General features: G+C 39.3%; 1 protein-coding gene across 1 annotated transcript; it reads left to right on the forward strand.

The window, feature by feature from the left end:
- Positions 1 to 9,970: 9,970 nt before the first annotated feature.
- On the forward strand, positions 9,971 to 19,316 carry LOC138059454 (collagen triple helix repeat-containing protein 1-like). Its single transcript, XM_068905072.1, has 4 exons — positions 9,971 to 10,070; positions 13,431 to 13,567; positions 15,127 to 15,396; positions 18,765 to 19,316. The coding sequence occupies exons 2-4, from the start codon at positions 13,469 to 13,471 to the stop codon at positions 19,113 to 19,115; spliced, it is 720 nt and encodes a 239-aa protein (XP_068761173.1). The 5' UTR covers positions 9,971 to 10,070; positions 13,431 to 13,468; the 3' UTR covers positions 19,116 to 19,316.
- The last annotated feature ends 3,184 nt before the right edge of the window (positions 19,317 to 22,500 follow it).

The following is a 22,500-nucleotide window of genomic DNA, read 5'->3' on the forward strand; positions in this document are numbered from 1 at the left end:
ATTTAATTGACCACATTAGTAATAGTACAAACTACTACCGGTAACATAACATGGTTTGACATGGTATGTGAGTTAATTGCCTGCCTTGCCTGACATGGTCATGTTCTGTACTATTTCTCGCCTGTGTTGTGCGACAAATCAAGAAATGGACTCAGGTATGTTTACGTGTCAGGGTTTCCATTAAGTTTGAAAGTAGAAGGGACCTTGTGACAGAGTGAACGTGGCACCCCTATATATAGTCTGGCTTTTGATCTTGAGACCTCCTTTGAGCAATGGCGGGTACTGTACTCAGTGCAAGACGGGTGCTAGTACCCAGGTCCCAGCTTCTAATAAAACCCCTGCATGTAGGTTAGTTCAAGCTCCTGTGGTGGTGCAACTGTTAATACATGTAATAAGAGGCTATTAACTTTAAGCTAAAAGAGTAGAGACACCTTTTCTATACAGGGCATATTTTTTTGACTAAATACATACTCTCAAGAAACTCAGTGCAGACATGTTGGCTTTCTTGGATACTCTAGGTTAACCATGTAATGTACCCCAACAGAGCAGAAAGACTCTGTTTGTATGAACTTACTTCCAGAAGAACCTCATTGTCAACAATAATGAAAAGCTGTTGTTCATAATCGTCTTACTTGGGGACAGCATATGAACATCCCCACTTTAGAACTGTTTAATTCACATAATCGTTTAAGTAACATCGTCAAATTCCTTTGGGAGAGCAGAGAGATGCACACCGAAAGGTCAATGAAATTATGTATTCAAGCAAAATAAAACTGCAAAAGCCAAAAGTTCTTCATGAGGTTAAGACTAATCATCCTTAATGCACTTTATATTCCATTTTTCCAGATGATTGGAGGTCAGTACTTATTTTGAACCATCAAACTTGACAGATTGGATGTAACAATATTATATATACATTGTATATTATCCTGAGAATGTTCATTTCCCATCTTACCCCCCAAATAATGTAATCCCTTCCTCACTGCCAAAGGCTTTCTGTAGGGTGGCCAGCACCATACAAGTTTTGAAATGGTACTTTCTCTTCAACTCTCTGACTAGCAATGCAAAAAAAGCCTAAGGCTGTTGATTTTAACACTCCAAACAGGAACGGATACTTGTCTACAAACCTTGAACCTAAACATTTCTTTTGTTGGCATAAAAAATAAATTACATTAGAAACTGTTGACAACTGTACATACCAACATGAAGAAGTCAGTCTGACTTCAAAAATAGACAGTATAATTTACTGACAAACTTAACCGTCAACTGACAAAATTTAAATTGAGGGGATGTTTGGAATACGTTCTCAAGTGAACTAGAAAGATAGTGGACACGGTAAGCTGGGACTAGGTTGGATTTTGTTTACCGGAGACTTTGGAATATTATCAGAAAGGCGGAAAATTGCTGTAAGATTGCTCCAAAACACTAGGACGGTGGAATTGAACAGTCTTGTTGAAGAGGCGAGAAATTATCTTGTAATTCAATTTTGAAGAAGTTTGCATCTTGTAGGTCTCGCTATTGAAACGGGAATTTCTATTTTATACTTGAATACGAATCAGTGAATCCTCTTTATCTTACTGGGAGATTCCTTGGAGTAACAGTGTAAATCACTAAGGGAAATTGGTTCATAAACAAAAAATGCGGCTACAAGATCTCTTTGACCCTTCTTTTTGCTTTCTGTCTGTGTCCATGGTGGATTCTAGTCGTCAACAAGCACTTGTGGTCATCGCTAGGTGCTTTGAGGGTGAACTCAGAATTTTCGCTAAAGCATTCAGCGATAATAAATCAAGACAAACACAACCTGAACCCCTTAACCCATGGGGTGCTCAGTTTCCAATGAGAATAAAGGACAAAAGACTAAAATAGTGCGAATAAGTATGGATCAAATTCGTAGTCACTCCGCTTGGTCGTTGATTCCACGGTTAGAAAAAACGAGAGAAAACATACCGTCCAACCTCACGACGGTCAAATGTCACTGGGATTTTGTGCGTGATATGACACTCATCTAAAAGGTCCCAGTCTACCGAGTCGTGCTAAATCTTAAAGTCCTAGATAAGTCCTACCAGGAGCACAGTCTGCAATGTTACCGTCTCACCAGCTTGCTTCACAAAATAGTTGTAATTTTACGGAAATAAGGCTTCTGCCTTAATGCCATTAACCCTGTCTGACTCTAGCCCCGTCTTTCGCCATAATCTTTCACACCGTCTACTCTTTTATTTGGTTATTGAACCAGGAACCTGCGGACCAACCGTGATAGTCTTCTTTTGAAGTGGAGCATGTTATCTAAAAGGCTAGTCATGGTAGAAACAAAACAGGAAACAAGGTCAGCAAGTGCATGGGATGGATCCGGGCATAGCTTCGATTCCCTGTGATCTACGAACTTAAAAGCGTCGGGACGTCCATATGAATATTCAGAAATTCAGCGGTCGTGGTGGAGAAGGGTTGTTGTGACAACAAGAAATCCTGGTAAGATTTTTAATGTTCCGACGAACACCAGTCGAAACCGCTGTGTGATTGTTTACATTGACGTCTCGCGAGGAAACTATTGCCGGTATTCTCATGATCCCTGTGGGACCCGGGGTTACGTTTAAATACTAAACCCCGGTCACTAGAGGATGAAATGTCGCACTTCATCCAGAATAATAACTGCACGGGCATTTGTGTCTTTTGTGTCTCCTGATACTCAAGTATCTGCGGAAAGTAGGATGATGCGGCAGGAAATAGTAAACCGATTGCCGTAGTTTTGGTTGTCAAGTGACCGAGCAGTAAGGATAAAAGGAGAGAATAAGACGGAGAGATCAAAACGCACGTCCACACCTCATCATATATGCACATAACACTCTCTCCATTTGGTGAGCAAGTACGTTTCTCGAAATTTAACTAGGTGACGTCTCCTGATTTTTGGGATACAATCAAGATTCGCCATTTCGCATTTTCAAACAAAAATTAAATGAAAAATATTTATTCCCTTATTTCATCTTCTTACACCCCACTGCCAACTGCTAATTGCAGAAGCCGTTTCTACCCGGACTCCAAAATGACAGAAACAGAGTTGAAGTGACAGGAAGACATGCAACGTATATCTTGATTAAATTTAATTTTATCGGTTGCTATGGATCAACGGGATTTACAGCCTCTACTATTCCATGAACTTGCTGAAGTTACCTCTAAAATGCTACATATCGCCACCACCTACGTACATTTGCCCAAAACGTTTTCCTTGATTAATTTGTCAGTATTATCTCACTTCTGACATATTGTGAGCACTGAATGATCTTTGATGGTTTGAAAACATTAACAGAGCTCATTTGAGGACAGCGGGAGATTTTATGGACCAGCAAGAAAAACAGCAACTCAAAAAAAAGAGGGTATACCAGTCGTTAATCCGGAAAATATATACCAACAAGCGTTGCTTCCATGGTATTGATTTTTCTGTTATTGAACATCATGAGGCATTCACGAGTTGTCAAAGAGAGACGAGTTGCATGCAAAATGTTCAGTGATGAATCAACTGGAGAAACGCAGCCCTTCCATAATTTTTGTTTTGTTTTGTTTTTTTTTTTTTTTTTTTGGGGGGGGGGGGGGGGGGGGGGGGTAATACTTAAAATGGTTTGCAACCAATCTCTAGATAACAATGCTGCAATGTAGAAATGCTGGTGGACGAACAAAAGGAGCTAATAATGAGAGATCTTTTGTTTTCGTCCACCAACATGGTGGCAATGATGTAACGTGAAACCACCTATTGAATACTATTACCCGTTACTGTAATAGTCAAAGGTGGGTAGTATTCCCGGGAGTCATGGACAAGTGCTCTCCGGTCTCTGTCAGCCATGGTCACTGCTATCTCCTTCGTCTCCTTCAACCCTGTCTCTAATTTCGGTCTCCCTGTGCTCTTGTGTCCATGTGTGGGCTCAGAAACTACAAGGGCTTTAAGGATAACGTTGAGCTTGACCAGCTAGCCTCATTCTCCTCTAGATCTGTGCAGCTTTGGAGATGACCTTTGGAAGGCTGCCATAGAACTCTGAGTTCCTCGTCCTCAAAGCGTACTGGTTGATATTTACAGCCATCCGAAGCATTCTCGTGTAACAACCATCACCATTTTTGTCTGTTGTTTAGCCAGTGTCCAATTCTCAGACCCATACATATAATGGTACAGATTCAACCCTGTCTGTAAAAAGACGCATCTTTAGGTCTTCAAGGAGGTTTGACTTACACACTGTTACCAGGTTGTGACATGCCGACCAGGTATTTCTTTTCCTATCCAAAACATCATTCACGGTGTTTTTTATCTTCCCTCCCAGATAAACAAATTCCTCAACTAACTCTATCGGTTATTTCAAGTAGTTAGGAATGAAACGTGTGTGTCAACATTCCAGTAGTAACATTGGCATGAACGGTGTGGATGTTTGTGCCTTGGAGATAAAATTGAAAGTTAAAATTATCGACAGGTGTTCCTCCACGTACCCTTAATATGGTAATTTCACCTCGATGTCATGCTTGCCCGGCCCGGGTTGGTCGAAGCATGGTTAGCGCTAACCAGCGTTAAATACCATGGAAACCTATAGGTTTTGATACCTCTTATCCAACAGTTAGCACTAACCAGGCTTCGAGCAATCTTCCACAGGACGACAAGCGCAAAGGAATTTACCACTGAAAATGTAAAAAACACTTGCAGGGCAAGTAGAGCCATTGTTTTTGCTCATTAAAATTATTGTTTCGCTGTGTTCTCGTAGTCGCGGTCCTTGCTTATTTGAGCTTCCTATCATTATTTCTATGTCACCGATATTTCGAGAACTCTTTAGGGACTGTGCAATAATTATCAGGATGGGGGGGGGGGGCAGGGGTCCTAAAATGAGCTTCACCAAAGGAAAAATTAGATAGGTCCCCCCCTCCAGCAGCGTCAAGATTAGCTGTGACCCCCCCCCCCCCCTCACGTTCTCTCAAAATTATGATGTGCCCCCCCCCCCCCCCCTCTCTAACCCGTACCTTTAGATATTGAAAAACTTGAGAACAGATACCAATATCTTTTATCCGACAACCCTGCTTGTGCAGGAAGGTTTCTCCGAGAGGATTACAAGCCAGCTCCCCATGATGACAGCAACATCAGACGTTGCAAACAAGAGGCAAATGATATCCAGGACAAGCTTAATGCTGTCGTAACCAAGTTAGAAAAACACTGAAGACTGGCCTCAGCTGTTTACACAATTTTAATGCTGAACAACGTCATTCAATAAAGTCTCAAGTCGGTTTAAACGTTCTGCATCTTGTAGAAGACCTGGATAGGGTGATGGCTAAATATAAAGCGACATTTCCTATTGGTGCCAAATCTAAAGCATCCAAATCAAGAAAAAAGAAGGAACAAAAGAAAAAAAGGAGAAGAAGAGGATTGCTGCCTCAGAAAGCCGTAGGACCCGAACCTGTATAGTTTTTCGGTCTTTGGGAGGTGAACCCATTGATGACAACTATGAAACAGACATATGTGACATTCCTCAGCTATAAACTGTAGACCTAGAAACCCTCTCGCTGTTTAAATCAAGAACAGACCTGGCATGTCTGCGGGACCTCTTAAATGCCAAATGTTTTATTGGCAAAGCTCCCAACGTGGTTTGTGACTTCTGTGCATGAGCGATTGTTTCAATCTATCATATGTTGACATTCTAAATAAGTTAAAGCATGGATAGTCAAAGGCGTGGCATCTGTCTATTTGGAAAATCTTTATTTATTCATTATCGAATTTGTGAAATTTAATTAAGACCCCCCCCCCTCAACTTACTTGAGAAATCTAATGTAGAGCCCCCCCTCCTTTCCATTGTTTTAACTTAAGGCTCCCCCCCCCCCCCCTCTGGTTTTAGGGCCCCCCCCTCCTGATAATTATTGCACAGTCCCTTACTGTTGAAAGGTAATCTCTATTTACTGTTTGCTTAAGTCTTTTGCCATTCTATGTGAAAATTGAACAATTAAACGTAAACAAATGGCCAAAATGAACGACCGAGTACCTAAGGAGAGACTGGGCGCTAGTAGTTTAAATCACGTTTTTCTCAAAATCTACCCGTATGAACCCCCCTCAAAATTTCAGGTATAAGAAATCGGATCTGATTCAGCATTCATACAAAGTAAAATAAAAATCTGTAAGTCACATTTTTCGCAAACTAAGTAATTGTGAAATCAAAATTAGCTCAGAATCTACCTTACAGACTTTTATTTTACTTTGCATGAATGCTGAATCAGAGCCAATTTCTTATTCCTGAAATTTTGAGGGGGGTCATACCGGTAGATTTTGAGAAAAACGTGATTTAAACTACTAGCGCCCAGTCTCTCCTTGGGTACTCGGTCGTTCATTTTGGCCATTTGTTTACGTTTAATTGTTCAATTTTCACATAAAACGGCAAAAAGACTTAAGCAAACAGTAAATAGAGAATGAAAAACATCTTGGGACATTATTCAAAAGAGTTAGAAGTTGGACTGTTATAATCCATTAAAATTGTAGTAAGCCACCTTAAACACTTTTTGAAAGTGCTGTATTATCACTCGCCAACAACATTAAACACTAGGTCGCAAAGGTCGGTTTCGAAACTTCACGACAAAGCTAAACATTTTAAAATCAAATGTTAGCCCTAAATTATTAATCTAGCTTACTCTTCAGAAGCGATATTCTATGATAGTTTTATATGTCTGAGAAAGGAAGGGTCTTGATCTTCAGTGGTAAAGCGGAAAGAAACGGCTCCTACAGAGTTCAAATCCAATCCACGGATATGATATATTATTTCGTTATCTTCTCTGCTACCAAAAGTCCTGAGACACATTGTCCAAAATTCACGACAATAGTGAATTCAAATGAAATTAGCAATTCAGGATAATCGCGTATTCATGGATGAGAACGTGTTGCCCGGAGTAATGGATCCTGGATGGCGCGAAGAGAGAACGTGGCGTCAAGGACCTTCCCGGTCAAAAAGGAGAGAGAGGAGAGACTGGGGCAAGTACAGATTCAAGTGTGATGGCTATTAAGAACTGGAAGGAGTGCGCCTTGAACGTGAACGATGGCAAAGATGATGGCCTGATTCAGGTGAGCAACAGATTGCCTTTTTGATGGCAGAGACGACAGGTTCATATCATTGGTAAACAGTCGCTCAAGAAAGTTTCAATGCGCAAAACACAAATGCAAATCGTTTCCAGAAAGAGGACATTTTTCGAGAAGTAAACCGATTTTTTAATCAGCTGAAGGAGACTTTGATTTCTTCAGTTCAAGTTCTGTTTGCCACAGAAGGAAAGGAACACTATTCGAGGTAAAAAAAAGAAACATTTTACAGGTGGCTTAAAATTTAAACGGATCACGTTTGCTAAAACTCACATTGTAATGTTCATTTTGTATCCCTTATATTTATCTTTTCTGGGAGGTCTTTTTTCATTAAATTAGTGACATCAATAGAGCGAGTTTCGTAAAACCAAAACCAAAATAATTACTTTGGCCAATCAAAAAGGACGGAGGCAATCCAGGAAACCAATCAAAACTCAACGTAATTACACGTAACCGATACAAAGCGCTGGAAAATATGCACGCGCAAGCCACGATTGGTTTTGGTTTCACTTCTGATAGGTTGAAAAAGTGGAGCGAGAACTTTAAACCAATCACTGGGTGAAGCAATGCAAATCCAAAGCAATTCGCTAATTGCTTTCGACACTCAATTGAAAACTGCTCTAATGATAATGATAATGACATTAGGGACCCTTAGATCGGAGAACGAGGGCGATCACCAGTATGAGTTTTCCTTACTGAGCATGCGCACTTGGAAAATTGTCGGCCTCTAAACCTTATACATACATATACATGCATAACCTTTATTAACGTGTCTAATCGTTCTAACGCCAAAAGGCACTAATTGGGGACACCTTTAAAACAAATTACATCATCAAATTAGACTAATTACTACTATAAAACATATAAAAACCGGAAATTAACACTATTCAAGCTAAATACACTTTTACACAATAGAACTAGTTGTATATTAAAATGTAAAACTAAATGCGTATGTGAGCTCGGACGCTAAGATAAATAAGTAAATATGCGTACGTCCAGTTAACCTGAGCATAAGCGGCATTCCCTCCCACATCCTTCAAGAATTGATGTTATATCCTTTTTACGTATCATTGTCCTAAAAGCTGCCAAAGTTCTAATATTTCTAATATTTATGCACATGCTCAATAGGGAAAACTCGTACTCCTAGGCCTAGTCGTCCTCATCTTCCGATTTAAAGGTCTCTACGACGACAACAACGACGACGAGGATGATGATCCACTCTCGACTTCTGGGATGTTGAAATTATCTCCTTAGAAACGTTAAAGTGTCTTTACTTTTATGGCCGCTCATACATTTATAAGACAATTGATTTTATTCCACAGGATTGCTTGTTTACCAAGAAAGTCTTTGATACAGCCCTCCATATGGCCTGGGCTGGTATATACTTTGCGAGTTTATGGCTGCAAGAAATGCTGTAAACGCTGGTACTTCACTTTTAACGGTCACCGTGCTGAATACTCGGCTGAATCATTGCTCGGCTCCCCTCCTTATTGATGATCTCTTCCCCAAACTAACGATTATCTATAATTCTTAATTTGCTTTGAATTTACTATTATCATCCATTTAGGACACTGTGCCCCAGGACTTGTCGTAAAAGAGAAAATAAGGAAAACAAAATCATATCCGTGGATTGGATCTGAACCCAGAGTTTCAGTTGATTTTAAAATGTTTAGCTTTGTCGTGAAATTTGGTAACAGACCTTTTGCGGTATTAAGTATACTTTGTTGCCGAATGATAATACAGCTTTATCAAATAGTGTTAAAATATTGTCCCTGAGCAGCTGGTGGTGTGGTGGTCAAGTGGTTAGGTGACATGTCATTCAAAAATTCCAGGTTCGAGTCCTATATCCATATACTCGGGTTGTCTTTTAAAATAAAATAGTCATTTCCTTTAATCCACATTCTGATCAGCTTGCAAACTTCTAAATAAACGATAAATCGCCATTTTCGCAAATCCCATAATACAGTTCATTGAAGCATGATGCAATCCCAAGAGTAATTAACTTGTATTGCTTTTATGCAAACCCCCCCCCCCCCAAAAAAAAAAACATATTGCATTATGGGAATAGGACAGTAGTTTATAGTAAATTCTGAGCAAATAAGGAACTAACGATAACCGTTAATTCAGAGGTAAAGAATGGATCATTCCCGTTCCCAGATCCCATCGTTTTCTTTCTCGCGCGAAGGCCCCGCCTCCTAAGAGAAACGATAGCATCTGGGAACAAGAATGGAAAATATGTGAGCACTGAAAATAAAACTTGTGGACAAGTATCTCGAAAGTTAACTCGGTCTCGAATTCTGATGTTTGAAATACAATCAACTTTCGTCATTTCTTATTCTCAAAGAAAATTTAAAACGAAAATTATCCATTGCCGCGAACTTTTGTTTCATCTTCTTACAGCTTTTCCGGGATTTACAGCGTCTATTTTTCCATGCAGCTTGGACTTTACAATGCCACATATCGCGCACTAACTACTTTCAATTTGCCAAAAAAGGTTTTTTTTTTGTAAATCCATTCCAACGGGAAACACAATCGTTCATTTTGCACCACCTCTGGTATATCGTTGTCAAAAATATGTGCCTACAGAGCACAGTAGGCGTGAAGTTTGGTATTTCCCTTTGTTTTTCGTAGTACATTTACTTCTGCGTCAAGAGTGTTAACTTGTTATGAATGTTTCTTGTCCGAAGTCCTTCCTTGTTACTTCATACTGATCTATTTTTATGCTATGAGACTCGCTGAACTCAACTGACTTTTATTAATTGTTTTTTGTAGGCGCTAAGACTTTCATCTAAGGGGCGTGCACTCGTTAATACTCAAAGAATGTTTGTTGTCCAAAGTCCATTGGTCTCAGTCATACTGATCTATTTTGATGCTAGGAAAGGCTGAACCCCACTCACTCTTCTGAGTTGTTCGTGAGCGTCGGATCTTCTACAGTGGTTTGTTTGATTGAGAAGGTACGAAAATTAAGGAAACGTACACTCACGGGTAGTCTCAGGTATGACGTTTTGTATCTCTTGTTTTTTAGTGTTCCTAAGGAGCTCTAACTCACCTCAGTTATAACATCGTCTTTTTCTCAAAACAGCCTTGCTTGTCGTTTGCTTCAGAAGCACGGAATCGATAGTGTTTGCATAACGTAGTATCACGTGGATAATTCTCGTGGGCTACCGAAACTGCAATTTATCGTTTTCCTAATGCGAAGGATCATGATTTAACATGTAAGACTTATGACTAACCGACAAGGCTCTTGTGAGAGTCAGACACTTGATAAAATTAACCTAAAAATAAACAGTGCATGCGCGTTGCTGCCAGATTAAGAACTCTGCAAAGGTTTTCGATTTCGTCAGACAGAGGTGGTGTCCGTGTCAAGCTGCTAGCGTGTAACACCTGATCAAACACCACACTGCGCGTGCTTTGATGTTCAGAGAGCAAATCTACTCCAGTTCACATTCATTTTCCCGGCAAGTTGTGCTTTAGGAGCTTTTACTCCTCGATCAATGATTATACCTGAAATCAGCTGACTTCCTGTCGAAAAACATCGTATTATTTCATTGTTGGCGAGAGATTGCGCAATTTCTTCTTCCATACGTCTTTCAATATATATAGCTCACTTGTCAGATTAAAAAAACAAACACACATTTGAAAGCCTTTGATAGGCTAATTAAGGACGGCGCCTATTAATTCAAAGGTATTTTTGCCCCGTTTTATGATTATGCAGGAAATGAAGATCTTAACTAGTGCCATTGAAATCCAAAAGGAAAATTGGGGGTAACTACGTATTTTCTAAGATAATTCATGAATAATATTTGTAAAGAGCTTTAAAATACAAAGCAATGTATGGCGTTCTTTCTCAAATTGAAGCTTAATTATCTCTCAAAAAAATGCATGGTTACCCCCAATTTTCTTTTTGGATAACAAGACTACTTACTAAGATCTACTTTTCCCGGATAGTTTTAAACCGCGCAAAAACATCGCTATATTAGTGAGCATCACCGAGATGCGCAGAACGTATGCGCAATAACAGTGGTAGGCACCGTCCTTAACAGTATATGCCAGAAGAAATGTTTTGGTTTTTTTTGGTATATTAACTTAAAGCTTTCTTCATAGCTGTATCATCTACAGGCTCAATATAAACTCAGATAATGACCACCTCCCAGATGGCTTGATAGCTCAACTGGTAGAGTACTGCTCTAGTATCGCACGGGTCGAATTCGAATCCCATTCAAGCGTGACCTCTTCAGGCTTTAACTTCTTTCGCTGCGATGCTGTAATGATGCAATTGACCAGCTTGCAGCATATTTCAGTTAAAAGAGCAAGTGCAGCGCATTAACTCGGTCATGGGATCGAATCCCGTTCAAGGCCTGGATTTTTCAAGCTTACTTGCAACTGTTTAAGGTTTTCACTAGTTAACTGTGATGATCTTCCTTCATTTGCTGTTGCTTCCGCAGTTCAAATATATAACATTTCATATATTCTCAAAAACATTTTATCGATCTCTTTCGGGATGCAACTTGAACTCCCAGCTGAAGGTCATGACTTCTTAAGTGTAAAATGCACATTGCAGCGTGCCCTTGGATAAATAAATTGCACTTTCGGAAAGACTATAAACCCTTTATTAGAGCTACATATTACGCAAAGACAACTTGAATATCCTGGAAAACAAAACTCAGCTCAGTTGACAGATATGGATAAAAACACTGTCAAGTTATTGGACTACGACACGTACGCAATGCGTGCCTTTTTGTTAAAATATCCCGTATCTCGTCAATTCTCCACCCCCCACCCCCCCACCCCCGAAATATCCTGCACCCCTATAATTTGTTACCTAAATATCCCGTATCCTGATAACCCACAATAGGGCCTCGTTGTTTGCATTTACAAATTTCGTAACATTAATAATAAGAGTTTTTACAACGAACAACTTGAAATTAAATTACAGATTTATCTTTCTGGTAATCTCTCGCCATTTTCCGAAGCTTACCCTTAGCTGAAGTTCACTGTAACTGGACAATTTGTGTTAACTGTTTTTGCGCATCCCACGGATACGTCCTTATAGGCGTCTTGTTAATGTTAGATCAGAACCAGAAGCAGTTGCAAGCAAGCTTGAAAAAATGCATCCAGGCCTTGAATGCGGATTCGATCCCATTACCGTAATTTTGTGCTAGACTTTCTCTGCCAACTGAAATATCCTCAACCAGTTAGGATCTGGTCAGTTGCAAATTCAAGTTACATAGCAGGTGAATGCTGAAATGATTTCAAGAATACTTGCGTGTTATTGAATTATGGAATGGACATGAAATGAAAGTTGGAAATAAATAGTTATCAATTATTCCTGGAGCCCGAATGGGCTCTGAGTCAACAGCCCATGGGGCCGAAGGCCGAATGGGCTATTGACTGAGAGGCCATGAGGGCGAAAGGAATAAATGTTTTAGTAAAATCCAACTAGTTGGTAAAAAAAATATCGAGACAAAACATCTTTCGCTAGTTAAAGCTAGACTTTAATTGTTGTTTTGGTTTTAAAAGCCGGCGCTTTTCGCTACTAGTGGGCTATAACAAATAGCCTACTAGTAGCTCAACCAATCAGAACGCAGCATTGATAATAGACCACTAGTTGGATTTTACTTATTCTGTATATCATTCCATTTAGCGGAGGTTGCGTAGTCCAGTGGTTAGGGCGTCGGGTTTGTACGCGGCTGCCCCGGGTTCAAATCTCGTTCTAACCTCTGGATTCGTTTCCGGTTTTTCGAGGTTCAACTCTACCACGCCTTGTAAATAGTCTACTGATTGCCTCCTAAACTTGTTGTTCTTAAGTCCAATTCAAGCATTCTCTCTTACATTGTTAAATTCAGACAAACAATGACGAATTGAATGTCTGAATTGCCGAATTGAATGTTTGAATTGCCAAATTGAATAAACAAAAGAACAAATTAAAGAGAACATAACAATACCTAATCAACAACGCCTAATCAGAATGACATTGAATTGGTTCTTTTGTCTTCTACCACTTAAATTTGGTCCGGTACATGAAGGTCTACTTAAGGTTTGGGCTTAAAATAGCAAGTTTGAATTTTGGCGGGGATGGATGCCTATAGCCTCCTGCCAGTTGGGGGTTGTTAATCATGTTTCTGTTAAGTTTGAATTGTTTCTTTTAGGTTATTAAAAATGGTGTGATTGTGAACAGCTTGATGGCCAAGTGCACTTCCACAATAAACAAAGCATTTCCTTTTTTTTTTTACATAACACTATATCGCTATACTCTCAAAGGGAAAAAAAACATGGGAAAATTGAAATAATTGCAACTATTGCAGATGCGGGTAATGCTATTTGGATCTTACTTCAATTTTCTCTTTTCCCACAGAATATTAGGCAGAAGAAATAACTTCTATTCGCATCAAAATGTCTTGGATCTTGCTGACGCTACTTTTCATGTCACTTCCGTGTAACTGTTTTGCAGTGGGGGATAACAATACTGGTGGCCCGTCTTGCAATGACAACGTAAGCGAATAATTATACCAACTAAACCATTTTGAATGAAAGAAAAACAGACATTATGACATGATCATAATGTCATTTTATCTCAAGGCTTGACGTCATAGCTGAATTAAATGCCAATTTAAGTTTCTCAGCTGGATTATGGGGCGTGGACATTCTCTGACAACTAGCCAATAACAAAAAAATAGTTCGGATAACAGCAAGTTCAGTATATCGTGCGTTCCTTCTCGCCTTCGTTCTCATCGTGTTAAAATCCTGAAGCTTTCCCAGTGCACTACAAGAAATGTTTTGACGACGTCACACAGCCAGGCTAGACTTACTTCTACTTTCTCTAGATCGCGAACTCAAAGACTTGGTCTTTTTTTATATAAATGCCTTTACTGTAGTACTGATTTAGATTTGCTGAACTACGAATCTTTTGTTTGTACGGTCGTACAAGACAAAGTACTAAAAGTCCTTTAATCTACGCACTCCTCTTTGCAAAACATCTACTTCACGTGCCGTACTTTAAAAGAATAGTTAATTTAAAAAGAAACCTCCACTAAAACAAGAAGACAACTTTAAACCACAAAACATAATGTTTACAATCCAAATTGTTCAGACTTCTTCCAATTAAGGCTTTTGTACCCGAACAAAATGAATTTCAAAAACGCTTGCTTTGGCTTTCAAATTTCCCGGGTGTGGTCATCTCGAATAAGAGTGACGTGTCGTGGTTGCCCTATTGTTTCAGAACAAACGCTCGTTGTGTCAGAACAATAGGGGCAACCACGCATGTCACAGTTATTCAAGATGGCGGCGCCCGGGAAATTTGAAAGCCAAAGCAAGCGTTTTTGAAATTCATTTCATTTAGATACAAACGCTTTCATTGGAAAAAGTTTTATGTTCTGTGGTTTAAAGTTATTTTTCTGTTTTAATGGAGGTTTCCTTTAAACTATGGAACTATGTTGGTAAGCTAGCACCCCCAACCAGTTTTCCCTCGCCTACTACCGTTTTAACGTTTTGTCCACAAATTCAATGAAATCAATTACCCCTGCACGTGCACGCGAGTCCCTACGTTCCCATGCCACTCTTGATTTTTTTTCAAATGAATGTTTGGGTATTTATTTCATTTTAATTTAGGTCTTATTCTAGGGGTGGTGCCTCGCATAGGACGTTACTCCCGTTGCACCTTTTCCTTCTGGGTTTTGCTTCTTTCTTTCTTTCTTTTTTCTTTCTTATTTATTTGCTTTTCGTCGTTTCGTGTGTATGTTATATATTATAACAGAAATACCCAATAAAGCTAACAGAAAAAAAAAAAAACACTCCTAACTGCTAACGTTTGAATTTATGGTTGGCTTTAGCTCTTGGATATACAATGTTTCTTTTATTCAGTACACACACATCAAGTTAATATAAACTGCATTTTTTTACAAATATTTATCACCGCTGTTTTTATTTTATTCTTAAATGGAAAGGTTTCTTCAGCTGTAACAGCAAGCTAATGTGCTTACAATTTTAAGAGTAATCAATCAACAGATAGATAAAGATAATTATCAGTAAGTTATGTTTGCTTTCCGATCCAGCAAGTCTCGTCAATTTGCCGTTGTGGTATTCCCGGCATGCATGGCAAGCCTGGATCCCCAGGATTCCCAGGCCGCGATGGACGGGACGGCCGTGACGGGTTAAAAGGGGATCAGGGACAAACTGGAGCGGCTGGTGTCCAGGGTCCTCCCGGTCAAAAAGGAGAGAGAGGAGAGACTGAGTCAAGTGAAGGTTCAGGTGTGATGCCCTTCAAGAACTGGAAGGAGTGCGCCTGGAAAAATAACGATGGCAGAGATAATGGCCTGATTAAGGTGAGCTGAGCAACGGAATACACAAACCATTAGTCTGTAAGCTGGCTTCAGTGTTTGAGAGTTTTGAAGTAAGCAACCGTGGACAATCTTCCTGTCGGTGTGCGTTGGATCAGTGGCTTGAGCTGATCGGCGTAATTGCAAGTTGAGAAGCTAAATGTTTTGAGGAACAGCCCATACAACGTAGATTTGATTTTAGTTGTGTACTGTATTTCGGTTGGCCAAACCAGCCTTCTTCAGGTGCAATGAGAGTTTACGTTGGATTGCTTCTATCTACATATATATATAGTAAATGGATGTTGACGTCATACTGGAAGAATGTGATAAAATATGGTAGTTACAACAAATTGGAATTCAAATACTAAGAGTAACGGAAAAATAACGGAAGTGACTGTAAATAATAAACTGAAATCAAATACGTTTCTTCGCGGATATTAAGACCGTTGGGATCAATTATCCTGCCTTTTGAAATTAAAAAACGTTTCCCTGGCCTTACGGATCGAGTCTCTGTTGGAAAATATTTTTTCGATAGGAATTAATTGCATGTCCTTAGCAATGTTGTGGGGAGAGGAGAAGAAATGTTCTGCGACTGTACTAGGTTTGGATTTGGTGTTAGCGTTATCTAAAGTGCGGCGGTGTTCATTGAAACGGTCTTTTAAACTTCGTTTAGTTTCTCCTATGTAATGTAGATGTAATATGTTACATTGAATCAGGTAGATAAGGTTTTTAGTTTCCCAAATTATGTGGGAATTCATGGAGCGTGTTTCGCCAGTAGAGAAGAATGTGTAGTTGGTTAGTCCGTGGAAAATGTGAGGACAGGTAGTGCAGTTTTTGCCACAGCGAAAAGAACCGGAAGGAGGTGCGGAATTAGAATGAGTTACATTAGGGGACAGTTTAGCTAATACCAGCAGATCTCGAAGGTTAGGGGATCGTCTGAAAGCCACAACTGGTAGATGTAGGAAAGCAGTTTTGCAGCAGTCAGAGGAAAGGAGTAGATTGTAGTGTTTTTTTATATATTACGTTGAAGATGGAAGGAAGTGATGGATTATCGTTCGCTATGAAAGGTATGCGTTCAGGTTTGTTTATCTGTTTAGGTTGTAGGGTATGTATGCGGGAAATATCAGTGGAGCGTTGTATTTGTTTAGTAACAAAGTCGCGTTTGTAACCTCGTTTCATAAGGTATACTTATGTCGTTAGTTGTGCGAATCTTGAACGTTTCGTCGGTAGAACAAATTCGTCGTAGGCGGAGTGTTAGGCTGAAAGGGATGGCTTTTTTGTGTGTAGAGGATGACAAAAAGAATAAAATAAAAGTTGGTGTTTGTCCGTAGGTTTTGTGTATAGGTCTGTATTTATGCTTCCGTCCCTAGTAAGTGAGACGTTAATGTTAAGAAAAGGAACATTGGTCGGAGAGTATGAGCTGTTGAATTTTATGGTAGGATTAATGCTATTGAGATAGTCGATGAAAATTCTTTGGTTCTCGGGACTTTCAGTCCAGATCATAAAAATGTCATCGATGTATCTCAACCAAGTATGGGGTTGAAATGAGGCGTCCTTAAAGCATTTTTTCGAAATACCAAAGGAAAAGGTTAGCAAAAGAGTGGGCCATTTTAGTGCCCATAGCTGTGCGGTCTATTAAGAGGTGAGAATCACGCGGATGAGGTCGCAAATAGTGCCAGTAGGGATGATGGTGTTGTGAGGATCAGTGGGTAAAAAATTATCACAAGCATTAATATACCTTCATTATGTGGAATATTGGTGTATAAAGATGAGACGTCAAGTGTTACTAATAATGAATTAGAGGGTAATTTGCCAATGGTAAGGAGTTTATTGAGAAAATCATTAGTGTGTTTAACATAAGATGGTAGCTTGTGGACAAGAGGTTGAAGATGGTGGTCAACAAAATGGAATATGCGTTCAGTGGAATGACTATTGGATGAAACAATGGGGCGTACTGGGTTACCGGGCTTGTGTACTTTGGGAAGGATGTAAAAACGTCCTGGTTTTACGTTAGGTTGTATGAGGTATTGTTTTGTCTTCTCGTCAATGAGGTCGTCAGTGTACATTCTGTTTACGTATATGATTCAATGTAACAGATGCCATCTACAGTACATAGGAGAAACTTAACGACGTTTAAAAGACCGTTTTAATGAACACCGCCGCACTTTAGATAACGCTAACACCAAATCCAAACCTAGTACAGTCGCAGAACATTTCTTCTCCTCTCCCCACAACATTTCTAAGGACATGCAATTAATTCCTATCGAAAAAATATTTTCCAACAGAGACTCGATCAGTAAGGCCAGGGAAACGTTTTTTAATTTCAAAAGGCAGGATAATTGATCCCAACGGTCTTAATATCCACGAAGAAACGTATTAAAGTTCAGTTTATTATTTACAGTCCCTTTCGTTATATTTCCGTTACTCTTAGTATTTGAATTCAAATTTGTTGTAACTACCATATTTTATCACATTCTTCCAGTATTACGTCAACATCCATTTACTACATATATATGTACATAGAAGCAATCCAATGTAAACTCTCATTGCACCTGAAGAAGGCTGGTTTGGCCAGCTGAAATATAGTACACTACTAAAATCAAATCTACGTTGTATCGGCTCTTGCTCAAAATATTTAGCTTCTAGTGTTTGGCTTTCGCATTCAAGCACTACTCTCTTTCTGGTAATGAAGTTCTAAATCTAATAACATTTTGTTCCAAAGTTAATAAATTCTTAAGAGTGACATTAGGCCTTAAAAGTATTGACGTCATGCTAACGTCATTAAAAACTGGATGGAATGCGCATGGAACGTGAACGATGGCAAAGATTATGACCTGATTATGATTAGAATCAAATTGCTTTTTTGATAGCATGGAAGACAAGTCTATATCGTTGGTAAACAGTCGCTCAAGAAAGTTCAGTTTTAATGTGCAAAACACATGTGCACGTCATTTCCTGGAAGAGGACATTTCTCGTGAAGTAAACAGATGTGTTAATCTGCTTAGGAGAATTAAATTTCTTCATTTGAATAAATAATTTTGGATAGATCAAGCAATTGAGTATTTGCCACAGAGAGAAAAGGAAAACTATTCGAAGTAAAACCTTTGATTCCGACCTTTCTTCAAATTTAGAGGGATTTGTTGTGGCTAAAACTTACACTTCAGGGTTTGTTTGGTGATCCCTTATTTTTATCTTTTCTGGAATTTCATTTTTTCCAAATGCTTTGCATAACGATATTAGCGCAACTAATAATCATAATAAAATGATAATAGAAATAATAGTATAGTGATTTATTACCGATTTCTGGGAGCTGAAATTATCTCTACTTTTATGGCCGCTCACACATTTAATATAAGACGATTTTTATTACACAGGATTGCGTGTTCACCAAGAACTTCTCTGATACAGCTCTTCATGTGGCCTGGACTGGTACTTTGCGAGTTTATGGCTGCACTAGTTGCTGTAAACGCTGGTACTTCACTTTCAACGGTGCTGAATGCTCGGCTCCCCTCCCTATTGATGGTGTTGTGTACTTACGCTTGGCGGGTCAAGAACCTCTCCGCGTCCGCCATATTGAAGGGCACTGCAACAACATTCACAAGGGAAAGGTGCGAGTGGGATTCTGGGTCGGCAATTGTCCTAGCTATGGAAATGCTGATGCCGAGACAGGTTGGAATGCAGTGTCCCGAATCTTTGTTGAGGAAGTTCCTAAACCTCAAGCTTAGATATCAACATAAAAGCTTCATGATCAGTCCGGCAAAAGCTCTTTAAAGGGACATAAATCATTTAAATGTATAGTTAAATAAGTATACATTAATATCATCGTGGATAACGGCCACCTTCGTATATTAGGGCTGCTTTTGATTGGAATAAAATTCTGCTGAATAAAAAGCCGGATTACAAATTAAAGTTTCCTCTGAGTATGATTCTTGTTCTCTTGACTTTCTGTGTATGTTTTTCTTCATATTGATTTTTTCACAATGTGTAGTCAGGAGAGCTTTTCCCACTCTTCTCAAAGTCAAAGTTTGGAGATTCGTCAAAAAATGTGATATCTACCACAAAGGCCATTTTTGTCACTTCATGCAGAACAGCAAAATCGCCAAGTCTTCAGGCTGGTTTTCAAAAGGGATGGAGTCGGAGTTGGAGTCGTAATCAGAAGCGCAGAGCGATACGATCTAGTGAAAATCAAATTGTCGGAGTCGGAAGCAGAATACCGATTCCCCTTATTACCCCGTCGCTTACGATCCAGTGAAAACTGCATTTTCGGAGTTGCAAGTAGAAGCGGAAGAATAAACCAATCACGATGCTCGATTCCAGTCATTGTGATTGGTTGGTTCTTCCACTTTTGCTTCCGACTCCAACAATCTAGTTTACACTGGAGCATAAGCGACACGGAGTCAACCGGTGTCGGAAGAAAATGGAAACGTTCTGATTCTTCTGACTATGATTCCGTCGAGCTTAAAATCCGATTCCGTCGCTTGTGAAAACCAGCCTTTAAGTATCACCACGTCATTAGAACTGATAAATCAGGTGTTTTTTTTTCTAAAAATAGCCGCTCAGTATGACCACAAGCTAAAAGTAGATCGCTTGAAAAATTATCATTGAAAGATACCATATAAGGCGGATATATTTTCTCATCTCATCCTCTCTTGGTGTAGTAAAATCGACTTTTGACCTCCATTATATTTGTTGCACGAGGATAAAATTGAAGGAATCAAAAACTGGCAGGGAGTTGAGTAGCGATTAATGCGGAGCTTGTTTAACACTACAGCTGAACACGAAATGTTAATAGACATGGCAACCAAAAATTTTATTATCAGCTTTTCAGTTCTTTGTTAGCAAACGTACCAGGAATTTCTCTGCGCTATCGGTTAAAAACAGAAATATTGAGTTGATTCAAAGTTGACCATAAACACACCCATAGTTTGCGTTTTCCCTCCTCCCACCCCAGAAATGATTTAAGGCACTTTTTAATAATGAAGAGGAATTGAAAATCCGGAAATCAGACTGTGGCATAGAAAACCGATGTCAATAACGAGAAACTTTAAGATATGTCTAGAAATGCACATAATTTGATGCAAGCGTCACGAAGTGTCCCCTTACTCTTCTTCTCAACTTCAACATCAGCCGTGTCTGGGATGACATATACTTTATTTACCGGAATGGAGGTCCGTCCTTAGGGGAAAAAAACCTTGCCCGAGGTCTCGAGAACGGTAAATAACGGGATCCCGTTAAAGCCACCTAGATTTTTTAGGTATTTATAGGAGACAAATGAAATGAATATATAGTGTCTCATTCGTCTATAAGAGACAATTGCTTAAATTATTGTGATAAGTTGGAGGATCACTTCTCCCTTTTATCTATCATGACCCGCACTGCAAACATATTCTAGACCCTGAGTTGGACAAACCATAGGCAGTTATCCACTTCAAAGCGTTTTCTGACCGAGCGGGGAATGGATTCCAAGAAACACGCAAGCAAATTACCCGCGCGAAAAAAAAAGGCTTGCTATGTGGAGTGCAGGGATGGCGCGGTGGTGAGAGCACTTGTCTCCCAACGATGAGACCCGGGTTTGACTCCTAGCCTCGGCGTCATATGTGGGTTGAGTTTGTTGGTTCACAACTCTTCACCGAGAGGTTTGTCTCCGGATAATCCGGTTTTCCCCTTGCCTCAAAAACCAACATTTGACTTGATTTGCGTTTATTGTCAATTTCAGTTTACAGTGTCTTCAATTAGTGGTCCAGCGCTAGAACGACTAGGCAGTGAAATAAAGTTCCTTTCCTTTTCTTTTAGCTAAAATGGCGAAAACCGGAAAGTAGGTGACGTTCCCTGACTTTTGATATACAATCCAGATTCGTCATTTTGCATTCTCAAAAGAAAATTCAAAGAAAATTATCCGGTGGAACTCTTATCTTAACATTTTTCTTACATCTTTTCAATAAGTAGCTTAAGTTGTATCAGATATTTTTTCCATATATTACTTATTACGCTAATGAATTTGAAATTGTAATCAAATTGGTTTTAGAGATATTTATTGAAAAGTGAGTTTTAAAGGATCTTAATGCAGTGCCATACAGTTGCCATGGCAACAACCAAGGCCTTGAAGACACCCTTCATTACTCTACAATAGTTTAATGTACAGATATTAAACTGTGACGTTGCCTTTCTGATAGGATTTAATCTTTTAACGTTGTGCACCCACTGCTAATTGCAGAAACCGTTTCGATGCTCCATGATGACAACATTTTTGGGGGGGGGAAGCTTTTGAAGGAACAAAATGATTGGGAAGAAGGTAGAGTAAAAGTGATAGTGAAATATGCCATGATAAATTGATCAAATTAAATGTTATCGGACTCTATAATCGGAATTTAGAGCGTCTATTTTTCCATCGAGCTTGGACTTTAAAATGCTACAAATCGCCACCATCTGTACTTTTGCCAAAACAAGTTCTCCTTAAATTTGTGTTGTCTCACTTCTGACATTTTGTGAGCACTAAATGATCTTTGATGGGCCGGAGAGCTCATTTGAGGACAGCGGAAAATCATAGGGATCCTCCTGCAAGGAAAAAAACAACGGCTCCAAATAGAGGTTTAGCGGTCGTGAATACAGGAAAAAATTACTAGCAAGCGTTGCTTCAGTCTTTGATCATGATTTTCTGTCATTGAACATGAAGGGGTTCACGAGTTGTCACACAGAGAGGAGTTGCACACAAAATGTTCAGTGATCGATTGGCGTAGAGTGGAAATTTATCTATTTATTTATTTCGGATGCAAACGCTTTCATTGAAAAAAGCTCAAACAATTTTGATTGTAACTGAATAATTACGTTGTGTGGTGTTAAGTCAGTGGAGTTTCCTTTTAAACTAATGGCAGTCGTTAGTCAGTTATTAATAAAAATTGAATTGATTCTAAGTTGACCGCTAATATATAATTAACACACCCATAGTTTGCTTTTTCCCTCCTTCTAGTCCAGAAATGGTTCAAGGCACTTTCTTTAATGATCAACGGGAATTGAAATTCCGTGGCGCAGAAAACTGTGCGATATCGATGACGAGAAACTCTTGGCGACTGTAATTCTAAAGAACTGTCCAAAAATATTTGGTTTATATAT

Source organism: Montipora capricornis, chromosome 8, assembly GCF_036669925.1.
Source record: "Montipora capricornis isolate CH-2021 chromosome 8, ASM3666992v2, whole genome shotgun sequence".
In the NCBI taxonomy this organism is placed as follows: domain Eukaryota; kingdom Metazoa; phylum Cnidaria; class Anthozoa; order Scleractinia; family Acroporidae; genus Montipora; species Montipora capricornis.

Excerpts from the sequence above, each read along its gene's own strand:
- LOC138059454 (XM_068905072.1), top strand. The coding sequence starts at position 13,469 with ATGTCTTGGATCTTGCTGACGCTACTTTTCATGTCACTTCCGTGTAAC. Across the intron at positions 13,568-15,126 it reads GCCCGTCTTGCAATGACAAC|CAAGTCTCGTCAATTTGCCG; the intron begins GTAAGCGAATAA and ends TTTCCGATCCAG. Across the intron at positions 15,397-18,764 it reads GAGATAATGGCCTGATTAAG|GATTGCGTGTTCACCAAGAA; the intron begins GTGAGCTGAGCA and ends TTTATTACACAG.